Raw genomic sequence first — 17,628 nt, forward strand, 5'->3', positions numbered from 1 at the left:
ATTTATATTTTCTGTAAAAATAACTATTAAAGAAAATGAATATAAAGTTTTAGGGGTATCTTATATTTTTGATAGGGTTCTAAAGGTGTCCCTAATGAATTGGTTGTTTTGTAGAATTAGAATCTTATTTTCATTAACTTCGACAGAATTTGCATATATTCCAGAGGAAACTGTACTCGGATGAATTATAACTGAGTTTTCAAAAGCAAATAAATTAGAGTTGCAGCCAAACTTCCTATTGCTAAGTTGCTTATACCTACGTTTAGTGTAATTCTCAACAATAGATACATTTGAAGGAGATATAGCTAGTATTTCTTCGTTTCTTTTTTCTATAAAAGACCTTTAACGAAATCACTTAATTCATTTAAGGAGATATTACTTCTATTGATAAGAATGTATACAGAAGCTACTTTTTCTATATGATATGAATCACGCCTCTTTAGACAAAATGACAATTCTTTGTTTTTTACTAAAATGATGTGTGTGATGAATGATTCTATGTATATTTCAGTCTCAGATTCATCCCCTGTTGTATGGAAAGGCCACGTCCGGTAGCGGCAGGTACGAGCAAAAATGCAATATATTTCCCTGAGAAGTAGAGAGTAATGCTAATATCTTTCAGATACCTATAGATATGATCTAAGAGAATATCATATCTTTAAATCACGCGTAAAATCAGCGATTGATGAAATCTGTTTTACACTGCAGTTATGATATGCAATAATGATAAGACACCTCCCATTATAATGATAAATTATTCTAGATTATTTCTGTTTTGTCCAGCTCCATAAGTATATTTGACAAGTCAGTGAACTACATGAAAAGGAGTTAGACATCTTATATCCTCTCCATGAACGTGACTTCTACCCAACAGAGGCTGAAGTGCTGTTACCAGCGCCCTGTGAGATATTCACCACACTTGCTAAACCATTTGCATTTTTCGTCGTTTGCGTATCCATGTTAGCTAATGCTGCATTAGGTTTGAATATTGTAGCACTGAAATTTACGGTTGAACACTTTCGAAACAATACATGACTGGATCATTATAGACCGTATACCATTATTATAGGGATCGCTCTGCATGACTGACTCTATAGTGGGTTATCGTAAATATTTGGTGACATACCCAGGTTCCCCTGGCAAGGCTTCCAGCATCATGTCGGACGCTCTCTAGCATCGACATGTAAGATTGCAAGTCTTTTATATGCTTATCACCAGTTTTTCTTTTTTTCAGGCATGATATAAGACTTCTGCCTTTGTCTGACCCACAATCAACATAATGTTTACGGTAAGGCATAATGAATTCAGGTGTTAGTCATGAAAACAAAGTTATCAACAAGTTTCACCTTTATAAAAAAAAATGCGATTATTACCGTAGTATTATATGTGGAAACTGAAATTTATGGATGTACTTTTACTATAAACTCACGATTCACGCTATATATTACTGAAAAATCACTCGTGTGTTCATTAAAATTGCTGAAGACCTCCTATATTTACGGGTTCGATCTAAAAGGAGACATATATAGCCAACTTCCTGAACTGAGGACAAAAACTTCCTCTGGTTGATTTGGTTGATCTAGGATTCCGATATCTTGACAGACCAGTAGATCAGTAACAAGGAATTACATAAAACTTCCTAAATCTTATCTGATCTAACTGGCAACTCGTCCACCGTTACGATCTTCACCCTAATTGAGGAATATTACTCGTCTTAGTTACAGTGTTGTTTACTAACATAAACAGTATATGCCATTGGAATATTGTCTCGATTTTGATATCAGAAATACAATCTTATATTTAAAAGTCATATATGTATATATATATATATATATATATATATATATATATATATATATATATATATATATATATATATATATATATATATATATATATATATATATATATATATATATATATATATATATATATATATATATAAAAATTTTGGGAGCCTTGAAAAATGTGTGGAAGTCGAGAACATTATCTCGGAAAGCAAAAATGGGTATGTTTGAAGGAATAGTGGTTCCAACAATGTTGTATGGTTGCGAGGCGTGGGCTATGGATAGAGTTGTGCGCAGGAGGATGGATGTGCTGGAAATGAGATGTTTGAGGACAATGTGTGGTGTGAGGTGGTTTGATCGAGTAAGTAACGTAAGGGTAAGAGAGATGTGTGGAAATAAAAAGAGCGTGGTTGAGAGAGCAGAAGAGGGTGTTTTGAAATGGTTTGGGCACATGGAGAGAATGAGTGAGGAAAGATTGACCAAGAGGATATATGTGTCGGAGGTGGAGGGAACGAGGAGAAGAGGGAGACCAAATTGGAGGTGGAAAGATGGAGTGAAAAAGATTTTGTGTGATCGGGGCCTGAACATGCAGGAGGGTGAAAGGAGGGCAAGGAATAGAGTGAATTGGAGCGATGTGGTATACAGGGTTTGACGTGCTGTCAGTGGATTGAATCAAGGCATGTGAAGCGTCTGGGGTAAACCATGGAAAGCTGTGTAGGTATGTATATTTGCGTGTGTGGACGTGTGTATGTACATGTGTATGGGGGGGGGGGTTGGGCCATTTCTTTCGTCTGTTTCCTTGCGCTACCTCGCAAACGCGGGAGACAGCGACAAAGTATAAAAAAAAAAAAAAAAAAAAAAAAAAAAAAAAATATATATATATATATATATATATATATTTATATTTATATGTGTGTGTGTGTGTGTGTGTGTGTGTGTGTGTGTGTGTGTCCTATTCGCATTTATTAATCATCAAGAAATATTACATATACCAATAACTATCTAAAAAGGAATGTCCTTTCGTGCTTAATGTCTAAATCCGGAGCAAGATTTCCTGATGTTTGCTCCTCTGTGCCCATATTTTCTAGATACTTTTTGACTAAGACCTTAACTGATAATGAATGGGTAGATTCATTTTAGACACCAAAATCCCGCCAGGAACTTGTGACTTATACATAATATACCATAGTATTAACTTTATCGTATTTAAAGCCAATGTTTATTATAATTAAGATGTGAAAGTCTATACTGTGTAGTTTGGATGTTATGTACCAATGCGTGATGTAAATGCCAATATGACTAATTAATGAAGTAATATATAGCATTTTAGTGGGTTGATTTCACTAAATCATCCATTCACCATTCTCATCTCACCATTTTCTATTGGTATTATGGTAATCAATTTATTTTTTCACCAAAATCACCTATAACCGCTGATTTCATTCATAGAACTCCAAACCTCATTCCAAGACCAAGTTTACACCCATTACCAAGACTAATGTTTATTTCATTTCCAGTTCAGATGAAAAAAAATGCCATATCGTCTTTTCGACAGGTCGCTTGTAAAACGATTTCCCCTCCTGCAAAAGTACCAACATATACAGAATATATGAATCATGGTTTTCATATTTTATTTCTCTCTCTCTCTCTCTCTCTCTCTCTCTCTCTCTCTCTCTCTCTCTCTCTCTCTCTCTCTCTCTCTCTCTGTTGTGGTGGGGCATGTAACGCGCCTCTCTACCTGCTTCCACTTGTAACTTCAGTTGATTCAGTGTTCTTGATTGTAGAACATACCTATCTTTCCCTCCAATTTCTGGAATCGAAATCTTTAATTTCTCATAATTATTCATAGCTTCATCTTACAACACTGAACTTTCTGAAGGAATTTCCTTCATACAAGGTTTATAAAAGGGAATCGTCTTTCTTCTAGACGAAGAAGATTATTGAAATTTTATCTTTTATAGTCATTAGGAGATAAAGAGACGGAAAACTGAACATTGATCACACGTCTGCATGACTGGCGAGAACGATCGTCGTAAGTATGGTTATAAGGCAACGACGTTAATGCATTACTGCTGCCATCTGTGTTCTAGCGTCGTAACTACTGCGTCCACCTGTCATTCCATCGCAGGTAAATGTAAACAAACACTGCTGTTGACTCGATGAGATCAGCTCTGTACTCTTCTTGATGTTGAGGATGATGGCAGTGGAATTCTAAGGACAGGTCAGTATCTCTAGTGGTTAAAATGCTAAAAAGCTGCAACTTTTATTATATAATCATGTAAGACTTTGTCACAGTATCTAATACAGCGAGGCGTGTGTGTAACCATGGCTACAGCGATCCTGCAACCTAAATTGTCTTGGATTTTGAGCGTATGGGAAACGTCACGAATCTTATGTTACGGAGCTGGTGGGATTTTCATTCCTTGTGCGTTAATTTTGGTTAGTTGCTGCCTGGTCGGCCCACAAATCGTGTTCAAAGCCTAATGTGGTGTATGGTTCCTCGGGTTGTGGCCAGCAGGGCATTGACAGACTCCACACGAGTGTGGGTGACAGGGTTGCCATGGAGAACATCACCTCATCATAGGACGATCGATGGTTAAGTAGGTGTTTTAGGTGTCTTTTAATTTAGAGAGTCCTAGTCTAGTTCAGCATCACTTTCATCACACGACTTTATTTGTATGGAATTAATTAAGATTTATATCCACATTCTTTACCCATAGTAGAAGTGATACAGACTAGTGCTGCATGACTTGGAGCAAGTTTTTTTTATCCTTTGGTAATGAATAAAAGATAGTAGGGACGCCTAAACCAGAGAAAACATAAGGTCAGTTAACTAGTACTAGTGAAACACCTGTAGAAATAGAACACATGAAAACCCAGACTGCCCATAAAGTAATGCCATATGGAACGTCATAGCAGACCAAATTAATTTTTGTGTGTTTGTACAATGAATCTCAGCTGCTTGAGAAAATCAGGTAAGCTTTTCATAACTTTTTTTTATTTAAGTGCTCTAAATCACTGAGTGCTGGTGTAAGTCACATTTACTGTTTGAGGAATATATTGTTGTCAGTTTAATCCAATTTTGTACAGAAATAGAGTAACATGGCTAAACTGATGCTTTACCACCATGCTATCATAACAGATACTATAGTATTGATAAGAATGAAATGGGTGGCTTTGCTTGGTATTATTTGACTGGAAATTAATGTCATCTACAATATGATATGAAGTAAATGCAACATATCATATTGTACATACTTTTTCAAGTTTTTGATCTATCTAATCAGAGAAACCACAAGCTAACCTTCAGGGTTTTAATTTTTCTAACCAGAAACCTCAAACTAACATAGAACATATTAGGTTATTTTCTTGATATATTTTTTGAAATGTTATATCCTCGTCTTTCATTCCCTACCGTTTCTTACTGAGTTTTTGATGTTGATACTTTATCACTGTGCAAAGATTTACAACGAATATTTACTTTACAAGATATACAAATTATAATGAAATAATAGAGTGTGTACTTTAAAAGATATACAAATTATAATAAAATATTTGGATTGCTCTTCCTTAACATATGATGGAAGTACTAGTAAAGTGTAACTGAACATGCAGATATGAGAACATCTTCAGTGATAGTAAGAGTATATAGTTTTGCTGTGTAAATATGAGAACACCTCAGATAGAGTGTTTAGTTTTACTGTAAAGACTTTGGTATAAACAGATGATGGTACAGTCTTTTCCCAGTAACTTATGCTGAAATTTCTTCCCTTATTTATGTTCTCTCACATTGTTCCACTTTAACCTTATCTATGACTGGTCACTTCTTAAGCCGAGCCTTTCACCAGTCAGAAGCAACAGGAGGATCATGTACTTCAGTGCTCTACATTGTTTCACTTTCTCCACTTGACCCATGAGTTTTTGCTTGAATTAAAAGCTCTTGCTTTATCACTTTAAGATTCTTACTTACAGTTTTTTGCTTGAGCAGTGATGATGGGAAGACTAGTGAAGGCTGTTCACAGCAAGAGTTCTTTTGTTTAATAATGCAAGTGAAAAGAATCATTCCTCTGAACAGTTTTGTCACAGTTATATGCTGTATTTCAGAGATGTCATTGTTTAAGGCACGGGACTGGTGGTCAACAGTAGTGGAGGGAGAAGATGGCAGAGAGGAAGAATGTGATGCTGGCTGCTTGGCTATTGCAAATATCAATAATGAGAAGCCACCTAAAGAGAAGATTATAGTGGGAGGATTCTCTGGTACTCTCAGGGTCTTCTTTCCACAAGTAAGATAATTTCAATGTAGTGATTGATCATGTTCAAAAAGACTGAGGGAATCTCAACCATTTTTGTAATCTGTCATTTGAGATATGTTCTGTAAAAATTAGCATTTAGTTTTATTGGAACTCCACTGTGTACTTCTAGGAACCATCACAGTGGTTGAAATAGAAAAGTATTTTGATACCTAATTTTTCCTGAAAATTAAAACAGTTTTTGAGTTTAAAGAGTATTTAACAGAAGTTTGGTTATGGTATTCATGGAATCACTATCTACTTCTTTTAATATGGCTCTTCAGATTTTTTTGTTTTATTATATCTTTTTTAATTGTTAATTTTTCTTTAGGGACACAGATTTCTAGTTGCAAGGACAATAGATATGACTTCACAAGTGCTTTTTTTTTTTTTTTTTTTATACTTTGTCGCTGTCTCCCGCGTTTGCGAGGTAGCGCGAGGAAACAGACGAAAGAAATGGCCCAACCCCCATACACACGTACATACACACGTCCACACACGCAAATATACATACCTACACAGCTTTCCATGGTTTACCCCAGACGCTTCACATGCCTTGATTCAATCCACTGACAGCACGTCAACCCCTGTATACCACATCGCTCCAATTCACTCTATTCCTTGCCCTCCTTTCACCCTCCTGCATGTTCAGGCCCCGATCACACAAAATCTTTTTCACTCCATCTTTCCACCTCCAATTTGGTCTCCCTCTTCTCCTCGTTCCCTCCACCTCCGACACATATATCCTCTTGGTCAATCTTTCCTCACTCATTCTCTCCATGTGCCCAAACCATTTCAAAACACCCTCTTCTGCTCTCTCAACCACGCTCTTTTTATTTCCACACATCTCTCTTACCCTTACGTTACTTACTCGATCAAACCACCTCACACCACACATTGTCCTCAAACATCTCATTTCCAGCACATCCATCCTCCTGCGCACAACTCTATCCATAGCCCACGCCTCGCAACCATACAACATTGTTGGAACCACTATTCCTTCAAACATACCCATTTTTGCTTTCCGAGATAATGTTCTCGACTTCCACACATTTTTCAAGGCTCCCAAAATTTTCGCCCCCTCCCCCACCCTATGATCCACTTCCGCTTCCATGGTTCCATCCGCTGACAGATCCACTCCCAGATATCTAAAACACTTCACTTCCTCCAGTTTTTCTCCATTCAAACTCACCTCCCAATTGACTTGACCCTCAACCCTACTGTACCTAATAACCTTGCTCTTATTCACATTTACTCTTAACTTTCTTCTTCCACACACTTTACCAAACTCAGTCACCAGCTTCTGCAGTTTCTCACATGAATCAGCCACCAGCGCTGTATCATCAGCGAACAACAACTGACTCACTTCCCAAGCTCTCTCATCCCCAACAGACTTCATACTTGCCCCTCTTTCCAGGACTCTTGCATTTACCTCCCTAACAACCCCATCCATAAACAAATTAAACAACCATGGAGACATCACACACCCCTGCCGCAAACCTACATTCACTGAGAACCAATCACTTTCCTCTCTTCCTACACGTACACATGCCTTACATCCTCGATAAAAACTTTTCACTGCTTCTAACAACTTGCCTCCCACACCATATATTCTTAATACCTTCCACAAGTGCTATTTGCTAGAAAGACTTCAGTCATGTAATAGATGGTCTTTAAGGTAGTTTCATTTTTATAAAAGTTTGTAATGGACAATAGTCATCTTTTTCAATATGAATGTGTCATTCATTTGACTCACTGTCAAAGACTGTTATCTGAAGTGCATCATAGGTTAGTGATATGTATATGTAAGTAAACTTAATCGAATGTGTTATCTTGATTTTATTTTCATACAACTATGCACTTGTCACTAGCCTTATTTTTCATAAGCTTTTGGTGTATATTGTGACTTATTGCAGTGTATCCTATCAACATGGTACAGGACAAATGGTTATAATGAGCACAGCAGAAGAAATTGAATATTAGAAAAAGAAACTTATTTTTCAGTAAAACGTACAAAACAGTGTAGTGGGTGGTATAAGCAGTTATTGTTTTAAGAGTACTCTATATGATTCCTTCCTCAGTTCATGTATCTTACAGAATTTTCTTGTATCCTGTTACTGAAAGTTGAGGTAAGTTTCACTGTGATTCACACAACTAATATTTTTTACCCCACTGATAATGAAAGACAATTCTTCAAGTAGATGCAGAGGCTCCATTCAAGGACAAAAGTGTGCATCAAGGCCTTTTCTTAATTGAAATGTAAAGAGGATTATGAAAGGGAAAAAGAAAAGACGGGAAAATATTTACAAATTTTGGAGGAAGTGAAAAACCTGTCTTTTAAAATATTTACCTCCGGACTGTTGCAGCGATAAACTGGTTTTTATTATCCTGATAAGCTAAAAAAGATGCTTGTTTTTCATCTATGGTTTATATAGGTTTAAAATAAGATGTAAATATTTTTTTTTTTTTACACCTTCTTAATACAGCAATACAGTACTTCTTGAACTCATGTAACCTTTTCCAGTCGTATAGACAGGAGGATGGAGAAGAAGCTTCTGGTTATCGTGCAGACCATGTGCTACTTGAGACAACACTCAACTACCCCATCCTTCAGTTGGCTGCGGGAAAATTTGTATCGTAAGTTCCCCATTAATCAACATGTCACATTTGTTGGATTGTATCTGTTACTTTTAGCCATCTTGATATGCAGCATACAGTATTCATGGAGTAGCATTTCCAAGGAAGAGGGTCCCAAGGAAGCAAGAAATGGATATAACATCATGGGATGAAGTGTCATGTGATATGTTCATTATGTGTTTTTAATGCTGGAGAGATGGATGGTGTCCATACACACATGAGGAAGTGGAACTCCCTCGTCTGTAGGGAGTGTAGATTCAGATAGGTGTATGTCTGGTGAAATGGAGTTTTGGATCTTGGTTGAAAGGGCATATGTATAGTGTTTGTCAAGTCCTTATGGTTTTATACATGTTTTAGTCAGTTGTGTTGGTTTGGGGAAAGGAGATCCATAAGTATAGGATGTTTAAGTATGAAGTAGAAGTAGCCATTTTATTTCTAGCTAGGAATTGATTAATGGCATGTGAAGAGGTCGAGGTAAACCATAAAATAATTTGTGGGGCTTGGCTGTGATTTAACTTACAGTAATGATAATAATGAAAACTGGCATTGACACAGTGTCATATATTTATCCCTTACTTTTTACTTTTTATTGATCTTTATCTAATTCTTTTAACAGGAGTAATGATTTGAACCATCTGTGCATTCTTCATCCTGATCGTCTTGTTGTGTACACTATCTCCATCACCTCGGGTCAGGCTGGCCATGGGGACCACACTCGTCTGACCACAGCCTACCAGCACAAACTCCAGCGGAATGCTCATTCCTTTATTACAGGTGAAACTTCAGGCTGTTCGCAAAGTTTTGATGTCCCTATTTACATGCTCAAAATTTTTTTATAACTTATTTGTATACATTTATGATAAGAATTTTCATGTTGATTATATAGTGTCAATGGACTTTATTTCCATTAGAATGTGGAGTTAACAGAAACTCTGAGATTATGCTCTTTTATGCCCTTTGTACCTCCACACCATTTATTTCTTTATCATCCCTTTCTTTCTTATCCTTCATAGATCACTTACTGCAATCTCAATTGTATCCTTCAACATTCCATATCTTCTTAACTCCAAAGTTATATTTTTAAGAATGCATACATATCATTATTCAACATTGTAAGTTTATTTATAAGTTATTTTTGTACTAGGTATCCAAATCAGCAGTAATGTGAAAACCTTTCTGCTGATTTGTCAGGATTTATACTTCCAGGCTTGAAAATGGTTGAGAGTTTAAATATTTTAGGAAGAGTACATATACACCTACCTTTTATGAATGCAAGAAGCTTGTATGATCTAAAGAGACAGTCTAGGACTCTTTACCTTTATTAACTTGAAGAATGCCAACTTGAAGAAAGAGAATTGAGCTATTATTTATTCTATAGGTCCTTTTGGTGGTGTGAAGGGAAAGGACTACATTGCTGTTCAATCTTTGGATGGTTGCATCACAGTCTTTGAACAAGAGAGTTATGGCTTTTCTAGTTTCCTGCCTGGGTTTCTGTTTCCAGGGCCCATAACCTATGTTTCCAAGTCTGATGCCCTTATTACAGTGAGCAGTGACTGGTGCCTTCAATGTTTCAAGTGAGCCTTACAAAACTGTCTTTCTGTTTTACATGTTAGAATTTCCTTTATTTTCCATTGGCGTGGCCATGTGTGTTTCATTTTGTAATTGATAATATCTGTTAGTACCCATTAATTTATATTTGCAATTTGCTTCACTAGTACATGAATAATTGTCATTCTGCTTAGCAACTATTAGGGTTTATTTATTCTTTAACCATTTCACATTCATAAACAAAGATCTTTTCTGCATAATCAGTGCCTGCAGACAAAGATCTTCACACTGATAATTCCTGCCATAATTTTAAAGCACAATTATGGGTAGGGGTAGGGAGGAGAGTTCATATGGGTTCCCAATGCTTCCATAGGATAACCAGTTTCAGTCCCATTACAGACAAGGTGGATAAGAAGTATGTTGTTCTTGTTGATGTTGCCACATTTACAGTTCTGCTGATGCGTATGTAGTATTTATATAAATGTTGCCATTTAATTATATTTAAGAATTATTATATTTGTTAGGCAATAAAAGCATAATAATGATAAATCTATCAATATGTAGGTAGAAAAAGTGATTATTAAGATATATATAAAAGCAACATTGTTTACCCCTATCTCTGCAAGCAGTGGATCAATAGCCCCTTATTGGGTTTTACAAGGCAAAGTTCTTATTTATTCTGCTTATATCTCTTTCTGTAAGGATATTTTCCTGTATTAGCGAGATAGTGCAAGGAATAGAGGAAGAAAGGCCATGTTGACTCATAACTATGGAGATAGAAGTATTTTAAGGGTAAAGAAACCTCATATTTTTTAGGGAAGGTAAAAAGCAATGTGTGACTGTCAGAGGGTTGAATATCATTTACTTTTCAGAAATATAACACATATGGCATCAAAGAAAAACATACTAAAGTTGAAATACAGTGGCATGTTCATTATATAGTGAAGATACTCATCTTTATGTACAGACAAATGTGAAATAAGACTTAGTTACAGACACTTGATTGTCCACATTTCTGGTATATGCACTTAACTTTTATCCGCAGAAGGATGATTTGTAATTTTGTTTTGAAAGAGCCTTTTCTGAGTGTACAGAGGGCAAACTGAAGGCAAAACAATTTAATTACATATTTTTGGTGCACAGCCTTTTGAATTTCTGTATGCTTTCCGCATTTACTACATCCTCATTTAGTCTACTTCATTCATCCACCTCTTATACTGTAAAAGTACTTCTTTACATGCTTTTGAACAAATTTCTTGCTTAAATTCAAGGTAAGTCCTCTGGTAATTTTATTCCTTTATATTTCAAAGGGAAGTGAGTCAGTTGTTGTTCGCTGATGATACAGCGCTGGTGGCTGATTCGTGTGAACAACTGCAGAAGCTGGTGACTGAGTTTGGTAAAGTGTGTGAAAGAAGAAAGCTGAGAGTAAATGTGAATAAGAGCAAGGTTATTAGGTACAGTAGGGTTGAGGGACAAATCAACTGGGAGGTAAGTTTGAATGGAGAAAAACTGGAGGAAGTGAAGTGTTTTAGATATCTGGGAGTGGATTTGGCAGCGGATGGAATCATGGAAGTGGAAGTGAATCATAAGGTGGGGGAGGGGGCGAAAGTTCTAGGAGCGTTGAAGAATGTGTGGAAGTCGAGAACATTATCTTGGAAAGCAAAAATGGGTATGTTTGAAGGAATAGTGGTTCCAACAATGTTATATGGTTGCGAGGCGTGGGCTATGGATAGAGTTGTGCGCAGGAGGGTGGATGTGCTGGAAATGAGATGTATGAGGACAATATGTGGTGTGAGGTGGTTTGATCGAGTAAGTAATAATAGGGTAAGAGAGATGTGTGGTAATAAAAAGAGTGCGGTTGAGAGAGCAGAAGAGGGTGTTTTGAAATGGTTTAGTCACATGGAGAGAATGAGTGGGGAAAGATTGACCAAGAGAATATATGTGTCAGAGGTAGAGGGAACGAGGAGAAGTGGGAGACCAAATTGGAGGTGGAAAGATGGAGTGAAAAAGATTTTGTGTGATCGGGGCCTGAACACACAGGAGGGTGAAAGGCGTGCAAGGAATAGAGTGAATTGGAATAATGTGGTATACCGGGGTCAACGTGCTTTCAATGGATTGAACCAGGGCATATGAAGCGTCTGGGGTAAACCATAGAAAGTTCTGTTAGACCTGGATGTGGAAAGGGAGCTGTGGTTTCGGGGCATTATTACATGACAGCTAGAGACTGTGTGTGAGCGAAAGTGGCCTTTGTTGTCTATTCCTAGCACTACCTCACGCACATGAGGGGGGAGGGGGTTGTTATTTCATGTGTGGCAGGTTGGCGATGGGAATGGATAAAGGCAGACAGTATGAATTATGTACATGTGTATGTATGTATATGTCTGTCTGTGTATATATATATATATATATATATATATATATATATATATATATATATATATATATATATATATATATATATATTATCCCTGGGGATAGGGGATTAAGAGTACTTCCCACGTATTCCCTGCGTGTCGTAGAAGGCGACTAAAAGGGGAGGGAGCGGGGGGCTGGAAATCCTCCCCTCTCGTTTTTTTTTTAATTTTCCAAAAGAAGGAACAGAGAATTGGGCCAGGTGAGGGTATTCCCTCAAAGGCCCAGTCCTCTGTTCTTAACGCTACCTCGCTAATGCGGGAAATGGCGAATAGTTTGAAAGAAAAAAGAAAATATATATATATCTTTTTTTCTTTCAAACTATTCGCCATTTCCCGCATTAGCAAGGTAGCGTTAAGAACAGAGGACTGGGCCTCTGAGGGAATATCCTCACCTGGCCCCCTTCTCTGTTCCTTCTTTTGGAAAATGTATACGTTGAGATGTATAGGTATGTATATGTGCATGTGTGGACTTGTATGTATATACATGTGTATGTGGGTGGGTTGGGCCATTCTTTCGTCTGTTTCCTTGCGCTACCTCGCTAATGCGGGAGACAGCGACAAAGCAAAATGAATAAATAAATATATTTCAAAGAGCCGTCCATTGTTTATCTTATCAGTCTGGTTTTAAAAACTTAAAGGTTAAGATTAGATCATCCCTAACTCTTCTGTAGTTTGCAAATTTAAGCCTCCTTACCTTTCCCCTTATGTGTTTGTGTGTGTATGTATGTATGTATATGAATTGCCTTCATAGTACCAGTTATCACCTTTGATCAAACAGTGATGTTTAACAGATACCAGGCAGTGGCTGTAGCAACAGACAATGAGAAGGATAATAGTAATAGTAACAACTCTAGTAAAGGAGGTAAACGTCTAACACCCGAATGGACACAACAGTTAGGTGAACCAGCGCTGAACCTTCTTGTGGTCTCCCCTCCAGAAGGTCCCACAAGTCTCCTGATTTTGACACACCATGCTGTTTTCTGCTACAAGGAAACAGGGGTGTTAAAGTTTGTCAAGAAGCTTGAGTACAACCCTTCCTGTCTCTCAGCTTTTGTCGTGGGTATGTTGACAATAGATAAACTTATTGAAGATTTTTTTGCATTAACAGAGTTGTTTGTGCAGTGGCAAAGATTTTGGTTTATTTTATAAGTATTATGATAATGATACATGAAATCGAAAGCTTTAAAACCCATAACCCTCAGGCTTAGTCATGAATAGATGTTTATGTATGATAATCTGTATACTTCCTCTACTTAGGATAATGTTCAAAGTATCTAGCATGAGGTGGGAGGTTTTCATGCTTTAAAAGTGAGGAACACATACTGGTGTCATTTCATTTATTATTTTGATTCTTTAAAGAAGCAAATTTAGAAACATTCAATACAGGGGAGCCTTTTTTCCAGACAATTATGTGCATATCTGCGTTGCGAGCCACACACAGACTTTGCTGGTATACCGTGAGACTGAACTTAAGTGGGCATCACAGTTACCTTTTGTTCCAGTTGCACTTAACCGGGCAAACTTTGCAGTAAGTCCACTATCATTTTTATGCATGGCCCATGTATAAGTTCAATTCATTTGTTACACCTTATACATTAATAGTGTTGATCTTTGTAACTATAGTTGTGATGAATTGATTTAAATATGTACAGTAACAGCTGTTTGTTGCATTAGTCTTCATTTCTTTCAGTGAGATCATTACCCCATGTTATGATGTCTCTTATTACATGTTGATTTGTGAGGTTTTCATGTGAAGATAGGATTTGACACTTTCTATGTGTATTCTGTCTAAGTAACTGATTTTATATGTGAAGCAAGGTGGTTTGTTAAAAGCATTGTACATTAGTTGGATTTGCTTGTTTAAGAAAATTAAGATCTTTAAGCCTACTTTTAGGTAATACCTTTCTCTACTAAGAGCATTTCAGGTAACATGAATTATCAAGAAATATAAAGTTTAAACTCACAAATTACATTTTTGATGTTGAAGTCATCCTTGTAGCCAAATATTCATGCGAAGTTATGAATAAGAGTCTGTGGTAGACAGTAACAGGATGTATTTTATTTTAAGTGGTTATGATAACAGTTAGAGCCTCAATATAAACAGATTGCCACTGGTTTCTTTAACACCCAGTTTGAAAAGGCACCTCTGACATTTTCCGTTTTTTATCCTCTGCTTTAGTGATAAAAGCCATCGGAAGAATACTGATTTTCTTCTTTTCTTGAAATCCAAATCATCCACCTCTCATTTCTCTTTTTCTCATTCTCTTCTAAGGAAGATGAATTAGAGAGTTTCTGACTGACAGGAAGTTCAAAGTGGTAACAAGAGACCATGTCTACAGAGGATGTCCTTTCTGGAATACCACAGGGAATGATGTTAGCCTCAGTACTATTTGTGATAATGATGTCAGACATTGATAGTGAGGTAAAGGAAAGCATAGTAAGGACCTTTGTAGATTACAGCAGACTAAACAAAAGTGTTGGATCAGAAACTGATAAGATGGGATTGCAAAATGACTAACAAAATTTACAGTTGAGCAGAAGTGAACTTGATGGAATTTAATGAAGATAAATTTAAGCACGTGAGGAATGCTGTGCTTTACTGGAGGAAGTAAAGTGTTTTAGATATCTGGGAGTGGATCTGGCAGCAGATGGAACCATGGAAGCAGAAGTGAATCATAGGGTGGGGGAGGGGGCGAAAATCCTGGGAGCCTTGAAGAATGTGTGGAAGTCGAGAACATTATCTCGTAAAGCAAAAATGGGTATGTTTGAAGGAATGGTGGTTCCAACAATGTTGTATGGTTGCGAGGCGTGGGCTATGGATAGAGTTGTGCGCAGGAGGGTGGATGTGCTGGAAATGAGATGTTTGAGGACAATGTGTGGTGTGAGGTGGTTTGATCGAGTAAGTAATGTAAGGGTAAGATAGATGTGTGGAAATAAAAAGAGTGTGGTTGAGAGAGCAGAAGAGGGTGTTTTGAAATGGTTTGGGCACATGGAGAGAATGAGTGAGGAAAGATTGGCCAAGAGGATATATGTGTCGGAGGTGGAGGGAACGAGGAGAAGTGGGAGACCAAATTGGAGGTGGAAAGATGGAGTGAAAAAGATTTTGAGTGATCGGGGCCTGAACATGCAGGAGGGTGAAAGGAGGGCAAGGAATAGAGTGAATTGGATCGATGTGGTATACCGGGGTTGACGTGCTGTCAGTGGATTGAATCATGGCATGTGAAGCGTCTGGGGTAAACCATGGAAAGTTGTGTGGGGCCTGGATGTGGAAAGGGAGCTGTGGTTTCGGGCATTATTGCATGACAGCTAGAGACTGAGTGTGAACGAATGGGGCCTTTGTTGTCTTTTCCTAGCGCTACCTCACACACATGAGGGGGAGAGGGATGGTCTTCCATGTGTGGCGAGGTGGCGATGGGAATGAATAAAGGCAGACAGTGTGAATTGTGTGCATGGGTATATATGTATATGTCTGTGTGTGTATATATATGTGTACATTGAGATGTATAGGTATGTATATTTGTGTGTGTGGACGTGTATGTATATACATGTGTATGGGGGTGGGTTGGGCCATTTCTTTCGTCTGTTTCCTTGCTCTACCTTGCAAACGCGGGAGACAGCGACAAAGCAAAATAAATAGATAAATAGATAAAATTTAAACAAATAAGTCATAGGTCAAGGGAAGATTCATTAGTAGTGCCTTATAAGGGCTTGTCAAGGTTATTGATAGGAAGTGGACAAAATGTAAAAGATTTGGGTTTCATGATAAATGAGAAACTATATTTCAAAGAGCATATTGAAAAGTTAGCACTATCAAGTTGAGTGATGAGTGTTATGAATCTGAGAATTCTCTCTACAAGAAATAGAAACCTGTTGATGAAATTGTTTGATACATATCCATGTAAAAGTAGCAAAATTGAATAATGCTGTTTTTACGGTCACCAGCAAATCAGCTGGAGATTAGAAAGACATCAGAAGCACTTCACTAGCAAAATTGAGGAGACGGAACACATGGACTACCACAAAAGGCTGAAAGAACTGCAACTATATTGCCTGGAAAGAAGAAGAGAAGGATAATTTTTAATCCATGCATGGCAACAGAACAAAGGTATAAAAGAAGATGTGTTAAACCGGAAAACCTCTCATCAGGGAAGATACAGAGTTGTTAAATCTCCAAAAATACCATGGAGCATACCAAAAATATTTCTGATGCCTGTTCCCTTTGGGAACTCCTTTAAGGGGGTGGCCAAAGCAAAAGACTCTCCATAAGTATTCAATTCCAATGCTGTTTCTTAGCTATAAGTGCCTCACCCTTAACAGACTACTGGCAGAAAGTGACTATAGCAGTGTTTTCAGAGACTCCTACCTAATGTGTCTACCTTATGTTCCTTCTTAATTTTCCAGCCTGCTACTACTTTTACTCAGTGTTCTTAGCTAATAGTCGTACCTACTACTTCTACCTAATGTTACTACATAATGCTCCTGTCTAACCTTCCTGCCAACTATTTATATCTATTGTTCCTACCATTATGCCAAAAGGCAGGGCTTGCATATATCACTCTCCTCAGGAAAATCTAGTTATGAAGTTGTGTGAATTAAGTGTTGTCAAGTGTTGTATGTGACAAGGAATGCTCGTATGTTTGTGGGCAGAATGTCAGCAGTCCATGTGAGGGAGAGGCTGAAACAAAAGACAGCTTCCTAGGTCAAAGAAGTGCAACTTGACAGCTTGACAACCACTTAAGTGCTGGCTCACCATGCAACCAGCACTAACCCTCCTGAAATCCAGGCAGGCAGTAGTGGTAATATACCTCCCGGTAGGTAACTGCCCACCAGCTACTGCCAACTTATCAAAATAAATCAGACAAAATTATGACGACCAAGCCAGAAAGGTAGAATTATTATTCAGTTTACTGTTTACATTTCTGCTGTATTTTTGACTTTAGAGTAAGTTGAAGT

At 37.4% G+C, this 17,628-nt stretch overlaps 1 protein-coding gene across 4 annotated transcripts in view; it reads left to right on the plus strand.

Moving 5' to 3' along the window:
• The window catches only part of BBS9 (Bardet-Biedl syndrome 9), a 78,116-nt gene that overhangs the window by 28,492 nt on the left and 31,996 nt on the right, over positions 1–17,628 (plus strand). For 2 of the 4 annotated variants that reach the window (XM_071694241.1, XM_071694244.1), the window contains exons 1-7: positions 3,898–4,008; positions 5,892–6,070; positions 8,601–8,713; positions 9,330–9,487; positions 10,092–10,287; positions 13,467–13,735; positions 14,079–14,203. In XM_071694241.1, the coding sequence (XP_071550342.1) occupies positions 5,894–6,070; positions 8,601–8,713; positions 9,330–9,487; positions 10,092–10,287; positions 13,467–13,735; positions 14,079–14,203 (1,038 nt within the window). In that variant the 5' untranslated portion in view covers positions 3,898–4,008; positions 5,892–5,893. Of the gene's footprint in view, positions 1–3,897; positions 4,009–4,151; positions 4,388–5,891; positions 6,071–8,600; positions 8,714–9,329; positions 9,488–10,091; positions 10,288–13,466; positions 13,736–14,078; positions 14,204–17,628 lie in introns of those variants that run through there. The other 2 variants (XM_071694243.1, XM_071694242.1) reach the window with 2 other exon arrangements.

This window comes from Panulirus ornatus, chromosome 57 (genome assembly GCF_036320965.1).
Source record: "Panulirus ornatus isolate Po-2019 chromosome 57, ASM3632096v1, whole genome shotgun sequence".
Taxonomy (NCBI): domain Eukaryota; kingdom Metazoa; phylum Arthropoda; class Malacostraca; order Decapoda; family Palinuridae; genus Panulirus; species Panulirus ornatus.